Source organism: Fusarium tjaetaba (assembly GCF_013396195.1).
Source record: "Fusarium tjaetaba strain NRRL 66243 chromosome Unknown NRRL66243_c0000095, whole genome shotgun sequence".
In the NCBI taxonomy this organism is placed as follows: domain Eukaryota; kingdom Fungi; phylum Ascomycota; class Sordariomycetes; order Hypocreales; family Nectriaceae; genus Fusarium; species Fusarium tjaetaba.
The window spans coordinates 142,332-159,039 of record NW_023501291.1 but is presented as its reverse complement, the minus strand read 5'-3'; the positions used below and the strand labels follow the sequence as shown (position 1 = coordinate 159,039).

General features: G+C 50.1%; 4 protein-coding genes across 4 annotated transcripts in view; 2 read left to right on the top strand and 2 right to left on the bottom strand.

Annotated features, from left to right (window-relative positions):
* Positions 1-582: 582 nt before the first annotated feature.
* Positions 583-3,007, top strand: FTJAE_5098 (chitin synthase; the record flags this gene model as incomplete). Its single annotated transcript, XM_037351570.1, has 4 exons — positions 583-615; positions 674-840; positions 901-1,966; positions 2,036-3,007. The coding sequence occupies 4 exons, from the start codon at positions 583-585 to the stop codon at positions 3,005-3,007; spliced, it is 2,238 nt and encodes a 745-aa protein (XP_037207844.1).
* A 2,065-nt stretch (positions 3,008-5,072) lies between these two features.
* On the top strand, positions 5,073-7,870 carry FTJAE_5097 (heat shock protein; the record flags this gene model as incomplete). The annotated part of the gene is made up of 5 exons (XM_037351569.1): positions 5,073-5,085; positions 5,214-5,275; positions 5,431-5,462; positions 5,567-7,532; positions 7,589-7,870. The coding sequence occupies 5 exons, from the start codon at positions 5,073-5,075 to the stop codon at positions 7,868-7,870; spliced, it is 2,355 nt and encodes a 784-aa protein (XP_037207843.1).
* An 820-nt stretch (positions 7,871-8,690) lies between these two features.
* On the bottom strand, positions 8,691-12,057 carry FTJAE_5096 (translation initiation factor 5B; the record flags this gene model as incomplete). The annotated part of the gene is made up of 4 exons (XM_037351568.1): positions 8,691-8,945; positions 8,987-10,951; positions 11,006-11,500; positions 11,587-12,057. The coding sequence occupies 4 exons, from the start codon at positions 12,055-12,057 to the stop codon at positions 8,691-8,693; spliced, it is 3,186 nt and encodes a 1,061-aa protein (XP_037207842.1).
* Positions 12,058-12,903: 846 nt separating this feature from the next.
* Positions 12,904-16,708, bottom strand: part of FTJAE_5095 (thermotolerance) — a gene marked incomplete at both ends in the record, with an annotated part of 4,560 nt that continues 755 nt past the window's right edge. Inside the window, 4 exons of the mRNA XM_037351567.1 lie at positions 12,904-14,717; positions 14,771-14,873; positions 15,193-15,663; positions 15,716-16,701. Of these exons, the coding sequence (XP_037207841.1) occupies positions 12,904-14,717; positions 14,771-14,873; positions 15,193-15,663; positions 15,716-16,701 (3,374 nt within the window). The remainder of the gene's footprint in view (positions 14,718-14,770; positions 14,874-15,192; positions 15,664-15,715; positions 16,702-16,708) is intronic.

Sequence of the window (16,708 nt, the reverse complement as noted above, 5' to 3'; positions counted from 1 at the left end):
AGATCGACTAATTTATTAGTTCACCTTGTGACAGGCAATATATCATGTGTAACCGTGATGAGGTCGGTATGACACCCAGTTCTTGGTGACTATTAGGTGGACAATCTTGCCTTGAATTCCCACGGGGATCTAAACTTCTTTACATTACCTACCTACCTAGATACCTAGTTGGTTCTTTCGTTCTCAGCATCTTCCTCGCGCCTTCCCCCACATGCAGCTTATGAAGGCAGTTTCCTCTGATATTCATGGCACTTGCTCTCCTCCAATTCTGTTTCTAATCGATTTGGCTTGTGTCACCAAGCTTGACTCATTCAAGCCTCGCAATATTCTGCCGGCACCCGCCGGGAGCTCACCTCAAGGCAGTGCCTCTAAACTAAGAGACGGCCCCGTGCTTCTTTGGCTCTTGGCTCTTGTCTCCCATGGTGACGACTGTCCAGCACGGCTTGCAGCACACAAATCTTTGGGGAGTGGTCGCCGTGCGTCAGATCGATTTTCCGAACTGTCTCTATCTGTCTCACTGACGCCTTCTCTCTGTTGCCTGCCGACTGCTGTCAAACGAGGAGGAAAGGCCACTTTGCAATCATGGCCCTACTAAAGGACTGGCCGTTGCAAAACGTGAGTCGGCATACTGCAGTGTTTTGCTCCATCATGTGCGCTAATTTGATCATTCCAGATTATATATACCAGCATAGTCGGCGTCGTGCTTTTGATGGCATGCCTTGAGTGGTTTCTCTGGTTGGCAGCGTTCGTCTATTGCCTCGTCAAAGTCTTTAAAAAGGCAGAACATTGGTCCATTAATGTCTTGTGCATCATTGTTGGCGCTGCCTTTGTTCTCTTCCGGTAGGCCGTGTCCCATCCTCTGACATAATACAAAATGGCCTTAGCTAATATCAAGGTTAGGGTCATATTCCTCCCAATCATGATGGTGACACTGCCACTTCCGGATACCATTACAGAGCTGTGGCCGAAAGAGATGGTGTCCTTTCTCCAGTGGTTTGCATTCTGGACCTTCGCGATCCTCTTGACAGTGCCATGGTTGTTCTGTATCTATCAAGTCGTGACAAATCAACTCGGTCGAACGAAGCGTATGAAACAGGTGCTCGATGATGTTACTGCGCCAAAGGTCATCATAGTCATGCCTTGTTACAGAGAGGAACCCGAGGTTCTCCTCAAAGCTGTCAACTCAGTTGTCGAATGCGATTACCCGCCCGCCTGTATCCATGTTTTCTTGTCCTTCGACGGGGATGAGGAGGACGAACTGTACCTCAGCACTATTGATAAGCTTGGTGTGTCCATGAAGATGGAGACATACCCCAAGAGTATTGATGTCACATATCGATCTGCACGTGTAACCATTTCACGCTTTGAGCACGGAGGAAAACGTCACTGCCAGAAAGTAACTTTCAAGCTCATCGACCGAGTTTACGAAGAGTATCTCAAGCGCAACGACAATCTGTTCATTCTCTTTATCGACTCCGACTGTATCCTAGACAAGGTATGCCTACAGAACTTTGTCTACGACATGGAGCTCAGCCCTGGCAATTCTAGAGACATGCTAGCTATGACAGGCGTCATTACCTCGACGACGAAGAAACATAGCATCATTACCCTGTTACAAGACATGGAATACATACATGGACAGTTGTTTGAACGAACCGTCGAATCTGGCTGTGGTTCCGTCACTTGTCTGCCGGGAGCACTGACGATGCTGCGCTTCTCAGCTTTTCGGAGAATGGCCAAATATTATTTTGTAGACAAAACAGAGCAGTGTAAAGACCTGTTCGATTTTGCTAAGTGTCACTTGGGAGAAGATCGCTGGTTAACCCATCTATTCATGATTGGAGCCAGAAAGAGGTACCAGATCCAGATGTGCACATCGGCCTTTTGCAAAACCGAGGCTGTGCAGACATATCGGTCCCTGGTTAAGCAGCGGCGCCGATGGTTTCTAGGCTTCATCACAAACGAGGTATGTATGTTAACGGACTGGCGCTTGTGGAAGCGCTACCCCGTTCTCATACTGGTCCGTTTTATGCAGAATACCATCCGAACAACAGCATTATTGTTCTTCATCATGGTTTTGGCCCTGATAACTACAGTCAAGAAAGTGGACGACCTTCCCGTAGGCTTCATTGCCGTCTCTTTGGGGCTGAATTGGCTGCTGATGCTGTACTTTGGAGCCAAGCTCCGGCGATTTAAAATCTGGCTCTATCCACTCATGTTTATTCTTAATCCGTTTTACAACTGGCTGTATATGGTTTACGGTATATTCACAGCAGGGCGGCGAACTTGGGGCGGGCCACGAGCCGATGCTGCGGCGGCGGACGCTCACACGACAGCAAGAGAAGCAGTGGAACAAGCTGAGAAACAGGGAGACGAACTGAACGTGGTCCCCGAGACGTTTAAAGCGGCACGCGAAGCACGTAGGGCTGCCTCAAATCGTATGTCGACCGCAACCACCGAACTCGGACGCACTCGAAGCGTGGTGCGACCACCAGACAAGATTGATGGCAAGTTTTCGGCACGTCAGAAGACAGCATCGGGAACATATGCTCATCCAGATGAGATCGATACCAGCACAGAGGATATCGAGATGGGGAAGGCAACATCCCATGAGGTCTCGAAGCCTCAAGAGTGTGCGGATCTCGGGGTTGGAACACAGCGAAGAATGAAGCTCTTAATGGATGAGGAAAACATTCGGAAGTACGAGATTGCACAACAAATGCAGGACCGAGCTTCTCAGGTGAGCGATATGGAGGGCATCCGGTCTAGCCGCGGGTTCTCAGCTTCACCTATGAGGCGTACTGAAATTTCGGGAGATATGATCACTTCCCCAAGTACGATCGAATACAACCAGGTCGCCCGAGATGAACCAGTTGAATCTCGTCGTCGGAATTCCATGGAGAGAAGTATTGGTACCACCAGCGTTGACGGGGGACAAACAAGGCTTGGATCAAACATGTCGTTTGCTAGTCGAATGACGAGAGGGAGGCTGAAGAAAAGCCGTTAGAATGAGGCGATGGATTATACCTGGATCAAGCCAGTGTTCATGTTGCTTAGTTTGAGCCAGTTCCTTTTGTGGCTCGTCATTCTCAGACTATACATACCTAGTGTAAAAAATGAAGCTATCTCGAACAACAAACAGCAGGTTTTGCATTGGATAGTTGTCGATCCAAGCATGGTGAAGCCCACATCTACCCCGCAATTCTGGAGCTGCATCGGGCATCATGACAACACACAAGAGAGATGAAGATGATGGAAGCCAGACCAGACCAGACAGGTCATTTGTTGACCGGGGTCGAATGCTCCAAGTGACCCTGTCACTTGCTATATACTACCAACTACTCCGTACGGACAGGTTAGACGGGGTAGGGCGAAAGCAACCCGAATAGCCTCACTAAAATGTGGCGTCCTGATATACATGCAATTTCAAAACTCTCACCAACCTGAGGCTACTCCTTGTTAGCTCATGAAAAATTGTCGTTTCGGCGTGCCGGAGAGAGGAACGAGTGTTCTGTCGGTGAGCCAGTCCACAGTCGATCACCTAAAAATCCATTTCCAAGTTGGCGGAGCAGAGAGTGAAAAGTGCATGATATTAGTTTCGAACAGCTTGGCACGGTTTGTTTGGCTGTGTCAAGATCATGCAAATGTTGTCTTTAGTCACACCCGAAGGGTTGGGCCCGGTTTAAGGTGGTGGTATTATTGAGCTCGACCAAGATAGGTAGTCTCGAAATTTCTTCAATGTTCTTGATGGAGACATTCTTGTCTCGTCAATTGGGGTTAGGAGTGCGCTGAGATCCAATATGATGGGAAAGTCAAGTTTGCCATGTCGAAGAGACTAAGTTAATAGAGGAGCTTAGGTGGCGAGGAATCCATCAACAGAGACTTACCCAGTAAGTAAGTACCTAGTTACTTGCTTTATCGTTATCAGAGGGACTCTCACCCGTTTGGGGTTTTCTGTATGTACTGTCTAGACTGTGTGTGCCCCTCCAACAAAGCTTTGTGTCTGCCTCGTCTTCGAAATGTTGGAATAGCGGGGGAGGGGCATGACAACTAAATTTTTACTTGCTGCAGTACTTGTCCTGGTAAGCCAAAAGGGGCTGGGAAGGCATTGTATTTGCTTGCCTCGTTCAAGACTCGAGTCAAGGGTAATTATTACTCACTGAGGAACAGTACCAAGAAGTACCGCCCACTAGACTGACTACTTACCTAGCAACTTACCTTAGTTGCTGTGATGTATGTACAGAGTATCGTCGTGGCTGATGCTGGTGCCTTGCGTTTCTCTTTTTTGTGGAGATGCTGTATCTGTAAATCCCTGATATCCACTGTAAGGCAATTTGATTGCGTACAGGAGCTGTTGAATCTGGTGACAGAATCGCACAGAAATCTATCGTCGTTTCTAGGGCCTGCTAAGACTAGGTACCTAGTCAACTGTTCAACGTGACCACAGCATCCTAGCACAACGAGATATTCCGCTGGTTCATCCTCACTAGATTTACCATGAATATAAAAAGTCGAAGGATACATTTTTTGGAAGACATTTTGAATGAAACTCCTTTGAAGAAACAAAACTTGGCATCTTCTAAAAACAGCTTAAAGAAAAGAATCAAATCGCGACAGGCTTTCAAGTAGTGTATACTTGGTTTACATCATCGCTCTACACTTCAGATCCACCACATCGTACATCGACCCGCAGGTACTGGATACAGTGCACTTCCCCGTAGCCACTGAACCATTGAAAATTTCAGTACAGTGCAGCCCATTGAGCGGGATCCCCCATTCGCTGCCCCTCCACCTTAAAAAAAAATTGACCCAGCGCCAGCGGACCAGGCCCAACCAAACCTACCTAGGTCACCTTAGCCATTCATACCCTACCGGCCTTTACTCTTCCCCTCCATACCTACCTTACTCTTTCTATCTTATCCATTCTCACGATCCTCCCTCTATCTCCCGCCTTTTTGCGATCGCTTTCCTTCTTCTCTTTTGAGCTTTCCCGCGCATCGCTCAACTTTATATCCCCCTTCTTCTTTCTACCTTAATATCGTGTCTCGGGGCAAACCCCACCCGTCGAAATCATGAGTGTCGTTGGTAAGTGATGCCATCCGAGTGCTCACTTTTTTTTTCTTGCTGGTGGTGCTCAGCCAATCGCTATTCCTCGCAAGGAACAACCAGACTTTGAACAACACCAAACTGACCGTTGGCTTTCCTCTGTATAGGTATCGATTTCGGAACCCTCAAGACTGTCATCGCCGTTGCTCGAAACCGCGGTGTCGATGTTGTGCGTATACCCTCATATCCTCCCCCGCCATCTATCCCAGTCGACTGCCCTGCCCCTACCCCTCCATACCTGCTTCGTCGTCGCTCCTCGACCGACGATGGGATCGATGGCCACCCCCAAGAATTCCCATAACTGACTTCTTTTGTCTTGTACAGGTCACCAATGAAGTCTCAAACCGAGCAACCCCGTATGTTTGTACCTCTTGTTTGACCCCTATGCTTGTCGCGCGCGGTCAAACAACGCTCCACCACCTTTATCAGTCACATATATACTGACAATTCTATTCCCTAGTTCCCTGGTAGGATTCGGACCAAAGTCTCGTTACCTCGGAGAGGCCGCCAAGACCCAGGAAATCTCTAACCTCAAGAACACTGTCAGCTCTCTCAAGCGTCTTGCTGGTCGACAATTCAACGACCCCGATATTCAGATTGAGCAGCAATATGTGACCGCTCCTCTGACCGACTGCAATGGCCAAGTCGGTGCTGAAGTCAACTATCTGGGCAAGAAGGAGAAGTTCACTGCCACTCAGCTGGTTGCCATGTACTTGAGCAAGATTAAGCAGACCGCTGGAGCCGAACTCAAGCTGCCTGTTCAAGACGTCTGCCTGAGTGTGCCACCTTGGTTCACTGATGTTCAGCGCCGTGCTCTTATCGACGCTGCCGAGATTGCTGGCCTTCGTGTTCTCCGTCTCATCAACGACGGCACAGCCGCCGCTCTTGGCTGGGGCATTACAAAGCTCGACTTGCCTGCCCCCGAGGAGGCTCCCCGCCGTGTCTGCTTCGTCGATATCGGCCACAGCAGCTACACTGTCTCCATTGTCGAGTTCAAGAAGGGTGAGCTCGCTGTCAAGGCCAACACCTGGGACAAGGACTTCGGTGGTCGTGACTTCGATCGCGCTCTGGTCGACCACCTCGCCAAGGAGTTCAAGGGCAAATACAAGGTCGACATCATGACCCACGGCCGTGCCCTTGCCCGTACTATCGCCGCCGCTGAGAAGACGAAGAAGATTCTATCTGCCAACCAACAAGCTCCTGTCAACATTGAGTCTCTCATGAACGACATTGATGCCTCTGCCATGATCACTCGCCAGGAGTTCGAGGCCATGATCGAGCCTCTCCTTGCCCGAACCCACTTTCCCCTCGAGGAAGCCCTTGCCCAGGCTAAGCTCACCAAGGACGATATCGATGTTATTGAGGTCGTTGGTGGTGGTTCTCGTGTCCCTGCTCTCAAGGAGCGCATCCAGGAGTTTTTTGGAAAGCCTCTATCCTTTACCCTCAACGCCGACGAGGCTCTTGCCCGTGGTTCTGCCTTCAGCTGTGCCATTCTCTCCCCTGTCTTCCGTGTCCGAGACTTCTCAGTCCAGGACATCATCAGCTACCCCATTGAGTTTGCCTGGGAGAAGGCTCCCGATATTCCTGATGAGGACACCAGCCTGACTGTCTTCAACAAGGGCAACGTCATGCCCTCGACCAAGATCCTTACTTTCTACCGAAAACAGCCCTTTGATCTCGAGGCCCGATATGCCCAGCCCGAGCTACTCCCCGGCAAGACTAACCCCTGGATTGGCCGTTTCTCTGTCAAGAACGTCAAGGCCGATGGTAAGGATGACTTTATGATTTGCAAACTCAAGGCACGTGTCAACATCCACGGTGTCCTGAACGTCGAGACTGGTTACTACGTCGAGGAGGAGGAGGTTGAGGAGGAAGTTAACGAGGATCCCGATGTGAGTTTGTCCGAGCCGTATATGGCGTCCAATGATTTCCCCCCTGCCCAAGATGAAGACTCGGCCTCTTCATCATCCGCATCCGTTGGAGATGATAGCCAAGCACATCCTGCAAAGCGCCCGCGACTCGACGATGAAGAAGAACCCGACTCGTCTCGTTCCGCTTTCGGTGCTCCAGAACATTTAGAAGAATCAATTTGTCAAACCCGATCGCTAACATCCGTTTCCCAAAAGGCCATGGAGACCGATAAGGATGCCCCTAAGAAGACTCGCAAGGTGAAGAAGCAGGTCCGCAAGGGTGACCTGCCCATCTCCACAGGTAGTGCCTCTCTTGACGACTCCACCAAGGCCAGCCTTCTTGAGAAGGAGGCTGCCATGGTCATGGAGGACAAGCTTGTCGCCGATACCGAGGAGAAGAAGAACGAGCTCGAGGCTTACATCTACGACCTTCGTGCCAAGCTCGACGAGCAGTACTCCGAGTTTGCCAGCGAAGAGGAGAAGCAGACCATCAAGGCCAAGCTTGAAGCCACAGAGGTATGTTCACATATTCCTTAATAGCTTGAGAATTCATATACTAATAACAATTCTAGGACTGGCTGTACGAGGAGGGTGATGATACCACAAAGGGTGTGTATGTTGCCAAGATCGACGAGATCCGCGCCATGGCTGGTCCCATTGTTCAGCGCCACTTTGAGAAAGTCGAGGCTGAACGACAAGCTGCTCTGGAGAAAGCCGAGGCCGAACGGGCTGCGAAGAAGGCTGAGGAGGATGCTCGCAAGGCTGCAGAAGCCGAGAAGGCCAACGCAGACCAGGAGATGAAGGATGCTGACGCTCCGCAACAGGAGACCGAGGGCTGTGCTGACCCCCAGTAAACTATGAATAAAGGGAGGGAATTTTCGACGCTGCAGATGCATGCTCGGTCGGCTCTGCGTGCGTGATGCTTGCATGATATGCGATGAGATGAATGACGCCTGAAAAGATTACGGATGTTGAAAAAAACTAAGGGCACCAGGTTTGGGAGAAGGAGCAATAGAACATGCAATATGGTTGCAAACGGCTTTGTTTTGTTGGGAGATAGGGGCCCGGATCATCATGACGGATATGTTACCCGCGTTAGACCACTTTTACACTTTTAAGTTAGTAGTTAGGATCCATACACTCCAGTTTGGTTCAGCTTCTTCCGCCATCATTCAAGTGTGTTATCGTGATGAGTTGGAAGCGATCGTCTGCTGAGCTCTTATCGGACTGAATACCTAGCAGTTGTCATTGATCCAGTTCACACTCGTGACGTAGCCACAGCAAATATGAGATTAAGTCATTTCAACCCTCGTTGATAAAGAGCCCTACTCTATACGACTACATACGTTGCCTTGAGGGTGCCCTTTGCCCTTCAATTTCACGTCTCTTCAATCTTTTTTTTGCTGCCCGAAAATGCAAATCAGTACCGTACACAATTCCTTCAAACGAGTTGATGCAATTTCTTTTCCTATTTTCTTCTTTTTGATATGCAGTGTATTTCTCATACTTTTGTCCCCCCGCAGACGGAACTGGCTGCAACCTGATGTCCTGTCAGCATGTTATCGAAACATTGAGTTTCACCTCCAGGACAGGATGCAGCCAAGCTCCCGGCGCGATTTTTGAGGTAGAAACTTCACATCACCAACGTTCTTAACTTTTTGTCATCTTGGCTACTTATGAAATGTCGAATAAGGGCTTGAGCTTAATGATGAGCTGCCACTCATCGTTGCTGACCTCCTTTCTGTAGTATTCCTTGAGGGTGTCGATACTGGCTCGAGAGATCAAACTGTAAAGGGTCTCGTCTTCTTCCAGGTGGCGGCCGTACATGGGCTGGTTTCCACCCATCTCGATCTTGATTGCGACGGAAGGCTCCTTTCGCTTACACACGGGGATTTGCTTGTGCTCTCGCTCGATTGATGTACTATGAAACTGTTAATAGAGGGTCTTAAGGGAGTAGAGGATCTAGAAACTTGCACTCTGCCCAGTTTGACGATCTCCTTGGCACCGGTTGTAGGGTTATTCCTGACAGCGGCGACAGGACAGTTGATCCGGAGCTGACCCTCAGTGACGTCAACACCAATAACAATGGGGTCATTCTTGTTGAAGACCTTGACGGGCTTCAATACACAAGGGAAGACAGCAAGCATCTTGGACTCTTCCTTCTTCTTCTCGAGTTGCTCATCCATATGCTTGGTGAAGGCATCAAACAGATGATAGATAATATCAGCTGTAAAGATCTTGATGCCATTGTCCTCTGCATACTGCTGTGCTTCCTTGTCGACCTTGACATCGAAACAGAGCATGATGGCGTACTCCGGTGCCTTCTCCAACATAACACCGCACTGCAAGACATCACGCTTGTAAACGGGACCAATACCAACGTTCGCAACAGGAATCTTGCAGTCCTTAAGGAAATCGAGCAGAGCCTCAAGCGATCCAAGGGTCGACGCTTGAACACTGACACCGCGACCAGTTTTCTCGACACGGTTAAAGAGAACGGCAAGATCGGACTCGACCTCATCCTCAATATCGTCTTCATCGTCATCGGGACCTACAACCATCAGGCGTGAGCCAGCGATGGCACCCTCGAGACCAGGGGCGCTGATCTTGACACCTAGAGCAGCCTTGGCTTCCTTATTGTGGACATAGGCGGACTTGAGACGCAATTCCTTCATAGGCGCTGGTGTAAGCAGTGCTCGGATATTCGTCTTGATAGCGCCTTCTGTACCGCACAGCACAATGCGGTCACCTTCTCGCAAGATACCGTTAGAAAGGACGACGTCGATGGTCATACCGAAACCCTCAATAGCCTTGACTTCGAGCACAGTGGCCTGGACCTCGGAGAGATACATGAGAGAGCCAACCATACGCTCTTGAGTGAGCTGGACAATGAGCTTCAACATGTCAGGGACACCCTCGCCAGTGTGGGCCGAAGTGGGCACAAGCGAGACGTACTTTGACATGGACTTGTTCTCGTAGAAGAGCTCGGAGTTGAAACCCTGCTCAGCGAAGGCAATCTTGGTCTTTTCGAGACGTGTCTCAAATTCATTACGGACAGCCTTACTCTGGAGAGCCAGACTGTCCTGGAAACCGTTGTTGGCAACCTGCTTCCAGCCGTACAGACGATCGATCTTGTTGAGGGCGACGATGAAAGGAGTCTTGCGCTCTCTCAGCATGCGCATAGACTCGAGTGTTTGCGGTTCGAGACCGTGCATGATATCGACGACCAAAATGGCAATGTTACAGAGCGAAGAACCACGAGATCGGAGGTTAGAAAAGGACTCGTGACCAGGTGTGTCGATGATGAGAAGACCGGGGACCTTGAACTCGAACTTGCCGTCAGGGTTGACAACAGCCGTCTTTTGTCGGATGGCTTCAACGGGGAAGTAAGTGGCACCGATCTGTTGTGTAATACCACCAGCTTCACCCTCTTGGACGTTGGTTTGGCGGACCTTGTCCAGGAGCTTTGTCTTTCCGGTATCGACGTGGCCCAGAATACAGCAAATAGGCGATCTCAGGTTATCCTTGGATCGGGCAGCAAGGGCGGCCTGATGAGCCTTTTCACGACGCTCAGCAGCCTCTCGCTTCCGCTTCTCCTCAGCCAATTGTGCAGCTGTGGCAGCCTCATCATCGGAAGACTCCTCCTCGGATTCGTCTCCAGACTCTTCTTCAGCCTTCGCTTCCGATGTGCCGTTGGCCTTTTCGGCCTCCTCGTCAGAATCGGCGTCCCAGCTGTCCTTGACATCGCCGTCAGAAGCAGCAGCAGCCTCCCAGTCATCCTCCACATCACTCTCGGCAACCTTCTTTTCAGCAGCAGCCTTGGCCTCGGCCTCGGCCTTCTCACGGGCAGCCTTCTCTTCAGCTTCTTTCAAGGCCTTCTCAGCTTCTTGTCGAGCTCGTTCAGCAGCTTCTGCAAGAGCCTTCTCCTCATCGATCTGTCTAGGGTTAGCGAATCCTGATCTCTCGGTGTGTTTTATCACAAAGTATACCTTTTGTTGGGCGCGGCCCTTCTTTCTCCTGTTGTCCGCAGGCTTAGACTTCTTCTCACTGGGCTCGCCTGCAGGTCCAACTTGGATACCGGCAGCCAACATCTGCTGGAGCTTTCGCTCATTTCGGGCCTTCTCTTCCTTTTGGGCCTTTGTGAGATATTTTCCCTCCTTCTTGAGTTGCTCGATTCGCTCCCTCTCCTTCTGCTTCTTGATGGCCTTGGCCTCCTCGCGTCGCTTTTCTTCCTCAGCAGCTAGGCGCTCGTCTTCTTCGGCCTGGGCCTTCGCTTCGGCTTCGGCTTTGGCAGCTTCTTCTCGTTGGCGCTTGAGTTCCTCCTGCTGCTTCTGGAGCAGAGCAAGATGTGCGGGGAGCTTCTTCTTCTTGCCTCCCGCAGCGGGCTCAGGGACAGGAGCAGCCTCGACAGGGGCAGCTTCCTCCTTCTCTTTCACCTCAGGGGTAGCCTTTGGTGCAGCGCCACCCTTCTTCTTCGCAGCGGCCTATCATTTGGTCGACTTGTTAGCAGGCTGTATTTAGGTAGGATAGAACCATGGTAAAAACAATCCATGGGGTAGCTGTAGCATACCTGTTCCTTCTTTCGCTGCTTCTCACGCTCCTTCTTGAGCTTTTCCTTCTCGGCCTTGGTCAGAATACGACCACCATCGGCGGCATTGTCAGCGGCAGCAGCAGGCTCGGGCTTCGTAGCAGCTTGCTTGTTCTGCTTGCCACCCTTGCCCTTCTTCTCGGGTAGAGCAAACTCATCGTCGATGTTGGCCTCGACGGGGGCCTGGGCGGGAGGCTCTTGGGCAGCTGGGGCCTCGGATTCGGGTTCGGGTTCGGGTTCAGGCTCGACGATGCCTTTCTTCTTGCGCTTCTCCTTGTTCTTGCGCAGTGTGGCCATCAGGCCACCGGCACCGCCAGCATCATCATCATCATCGTTGGCGTTGGCGTCACCATCGGCACCGTTGGCATTGGCAGGCGGGGCAATACTCTCGCCCAGCTCAGCCTCCCAGTCGTCCTGCTGGTTCTTTTTGTTTCCCTTCTTCTTGGGCGGCATCTCGGCGGTTGTCTCGGTGGGTGAAACTCGAGATGCAGTCGTCAAGGTTGGCGGGGCTAAACGTTCCTTACGTATGGAATTTTTGGGGGTAAGGCGAGAAAAAAAAGTACCAAAGCCCAAAAAAGATAACGTTACAAAAATGTGCCAGACGAACGAGGCAACCTACTGACTAAATTTCCGTGGTCTCAGTCACTCTCTCAGGCACACATGCGCGCACACACTATCAAACAAGCAAGGCAGAGAGGATCGAACGCACGTCAAGACTAACTAGATGGTCAGGTCTGGTCAGGTTGAAGGGTGCGAGTAGGTGGGGTGGGCTTCCAATCCAGGCGGGGCAATGCTGCGGGCAAACCACTGTATCCGTAGGTAATTCATGAACCTATATCCAGGGCTTTCTCTTGGGTGGCGAATCTTTAGACTCTCGAATATCGTTCTCGTGACACATATCCAGTCTCTAAAATGCATACGAGATGTCTATCTCGCACGTATGTACTTGTCACTCGTGAAATTTCGGTCTGCTCCTCTCAAAAAAATCACAACGTTTGGCAATAGGTAATTCAAGCCGACCTCAGATGCTCAGTCTCCGATGTCGTTTAGTGCGGGGCAACGACAAAAACCCCAGGAATCATGATTATTCTGTGAATGTGCCATATTATGTAAGCCTTTACCAACGAGCAAACCTGATGAAATGAAGCCTCAAGCCTTGAGCGTAAGATGGAACGGCGTTGTAGGCAGCAGTCAAATTGAGTCATGTTCTGACTCACAAATTTGATGATTATCGTCAAGAGTCATTATTTTATCTATACCATATTAAATTCCTTCCATGTGATTCGTCATATTCCCAACTCAGATTGCCAGAGTAAGAACATACTCGAGAATCTCATAGCCCAGCTCAATGTACTTCTTTCTTCCTCTAGAGCCAGTCTCCCGGAAACCTTCGGTGTGTATTCCATCGTCAATCCCGTCCAAATACTCGCAAAACAAGTCAATGCCATCCCCAATCAACACCAGCTTTTCCAGCGCACTCATATCAAGGCAACGTTGCAGTAAGTCACCATCAACATGCATCATCTCCCGGGCAAGCTGGGGTTCAAGCTCTGGATCTAGATCCAAGCCCGGATCGCTGTTCCCCGACGAGTAACTGTTCCGGACAAAGGGGCAAATCTCCTCGTTCTGGTATGCCAAGTTCTGTATCAACCTGAGGAACCGCCAGAGATCCAGACCTATTAATGAAAATTGGTGTAGTGAACCGTCAATAGACACTCCAAGTATGTCTGCCTGATCCGCTGTGCTAAATAAAGTATTGTATCGTCTTTGGCGGTCAACAGCCGACCAGAAAGGTCGAGTGTGCCCCTTGCGGAATCTCCTGATAGATGTGGGCAAAAGTCCTGTGACGACAACCTCGAACTCTTTATGGCGCTGACTCCATGGGATCCAAACTCCGGCAAACCCTGCTTGTGCCGTGGATATAACACTCACTGGCCACTTGCCTGGCTCTTCTTCGGAGTCTCCCATCTCTATCACATGTCCCGTAAAACGAGTCACTCGGTCGCTATGGATAATAGAAGGGTCACTGTTTTCCGACTCCACGTTCAGGTCAATGACCTGAAGTGAGTGTTGGGCAGTCAAGACGCAGACTTTTGTGCCTTCCACGCGCAGGGTTGTGGCTGGAGAATCCAGCCTGAACTGCTTCATAGGTTTGAGCTTCTTCTCCGCGAGGTCCAGGACTTCCCAGTGAAGAACCTTTCCAACACAAAATAGAAGACCCACATCATCTCCGACGACTGTATAAATAGGCTCGGCGAAGCCCTTCTTTTTATATCGTGTCCAGAACTGTAGTTTTCTTGTCGGGCAATCGTCACTCTCCGGTTTGACCGCTGTCACAGACACGATCATCAGTCGACCATGTTGAGTGGTCACGATGATGAACGGAAAGAGTTTCCCATCTTTAACATAGGTCCACTCATAGAGGCCAAATATCCTGTCGCCTGGATGTCCTAGGCCGGAAATATAATCAGACGGCTGCTTGTCCTTGTTAGCTGCCGTTGCGACATTCGCACCACTTTCGGGATCGATAAAGGAGAGTGTTGGACGATCATCCCTTAAGTGTGCAACCACCAAGACCTTCCAAGTCTGAGAATAGATGACGCGCATCGGGGTTCCGCCAAGAAGAATGCTACGAGGAACAGGTCCAACATGCGGCCAGATATCGACGAGAAGAACTCGTGTCTCAGATAGTAACATCAGGGACATATGACGTTCATATCCAGAAAGGCTATGTTGGAGGCAAAAGGCTGCATGAACGGGGGGTGATGGCATCGACGGTTCTTTCGAGTCAGTTGCCCAAATTCGGGTCTTAGTCTTGAATCTGCTACCATTTGGTGAAAAGTCCGTCACGATGGATAGGCTGTTGTCGCAGCAGGCGAAAAGGGCGTGCTTTCCATCAAAGAGGCTAGATGCCGGAAACACATTGGCTGGTGAAATGCCAATCTGTTCAATCGAAAGTGAGTAATGAGCAATATCATCCCCTGGTATCAGAATCGTCACAATATGACCGCTCCTCGTGCCAAGCACCAAGATGACCTTCTCAGCGGTATCATGAATGGCTAGCACACTTGTATATGCTTCCATATGCGAGTGACCTTCCTGGTCAGGAGTAACTGCGAGTATTTCAGCACTCTCCTTCTTCATAAATAGCCAACATCAGACTTACCAAGGTGTGGCTGAGGGGCGTTGCTGCTAATTTCAAGGCCAGCCAGCGAGTATATAGTCAAGAGTGGTAACCCTTCCGTAACAGAACCTGCAATGATGTAGGTCTGTACTGACGTATTGAAAAGGCCAATGCAAGTTATCTCTCCTTTGGCATCAATGGTGGTTGAGTGCGTCAAATTCATCTGATCAACCAGCAAAACATCAAGCTGGGAAGCGCTTGCGCCATGTGAAGATATAACCACGATATTATCTGTGCAACACGCATGCTCAGCCAGCAATGGAAAGTTCCCACAGACTTCACCATGATTGTATCGTGAGCTAGACTTCTATTAGCTATTATCGCAGAGCCATAAAGAATGAATTCAGGGTTATCAATACTCGCCTCTGTGTAGGTGCAACAAGACACGTGGAGGTCTCGCTGACTTGAATTATCACGGCCTGTTCTGTCTGAAATGCCGAGATTGTTCGCGATGATGTATCGAATGGGCAGGCATCTGGCGACAGAGCATCCGCATTGCTGAGATCAGCGGGGAAGTGAAGGACATCAGTAGAATGCGGCAGTGACAAAATGACATAGAAGCTTCGATCTCCTTGAGCCTCAACTGGAAACATCCAGGACTGGCGGACATGTTGGTCATGGTCGAACTCAAGGCCAATCCGTGCCTGAATGCCCCATCTCAACTCTGTCAAACTCGACTGCGGCCCTCGGCCGGACGTGCAGAAGATGCGATCCGACTTCGGTTTTGGGTTCGATGATACCCTGCGTTTCGTCGAAAGATCTTTCCTCCTGCTATCACTCCTCCAGGAAGGATTGGTATCTGTCGTGACCAAATCGACCACGGGAGACCAATTAGGAATGATGCTGACTTGTTGGGGATCTTTGCGGGGGATAAGCTGCGGAAATCGGATGTTAGCTGAGGCCAAGATACGAAGAGACAATGCGAACCACCTTCCAGATTCCACCAGGACCAGAGTCGCCGCCAGTTATCAAAACATCTGAGAAGACATCATAAGCTGTAGTGAAAGCGGTTGTGATATTGGTGCTGATGGTTCCGAGAGTCATAACTGTTGGAACTAGATCTCGCGAATCGATCTCAATATGTGCAATAACGCCATCTTCACGAGCTAGATAAACAACATCCATCTTCTCCAGGTATAGGTTGATTCTAAAAGGTCTCGCCCAGGTGGTCCAGAGCGGTTCGGCAGCTCCATGGTGCAACTTCGTCTGTTGAGGGTAGTGTGTTTCCAAGGTATCGAACGACGTCTGCCCTGTGAATGCGTTCTTTACTATGCCAATCGAGTGTTCTGAAACTGCCAAGAAGGCAGTATTGACTTTGAGTGGAATTATCATGAGAGGCATTCGGTGCTCTTTTGGCAGTGGTGTGCCTTTCTCTGACCGAAATACAGCGGTAAGCTCGTCGCCGAGCTCCCAGTCGTAGACGACCATGCGAGATACGTGAGCCTGCTTACTCACTTCGCGTCTAACAATGATCAATAGGAGAATGATATGGTAATCGTCTTCCAGTCGTGGATGTAAGAACTCCATTTTGTGTATGACGCCCTGCGTTATCCGAACTCGGATAGACTTGACAGGCTTCAAGCATCCGCAGTCCTCATATTGAGATTTCATGTGAGACAGCGAGTTCAGCTCGTAGACGACGAATCCACCTTCAGCGGATCCAGCAGACATATATCGCGACGAGGGGTCAATGGACAAGTGATACCCCAAGAACTGTAGATTCCTGGGGCTCTCAAACGTGGTGGTTTCAAAGCGCAGTATCCCGTCGAAGCCTTCCTGAATGAAGAGGAAAACGGCGTCACCTGTCTCGAGCATTATGACCAGTAGTTGCGGTGGAAGTACACGCTTTTCTTTGGTCTCTTTGCCCTTTTTGCCTTCTTCGCCCTCTTTGCCTTCGCTGGCTTCTTTGGCTTCTTTGGC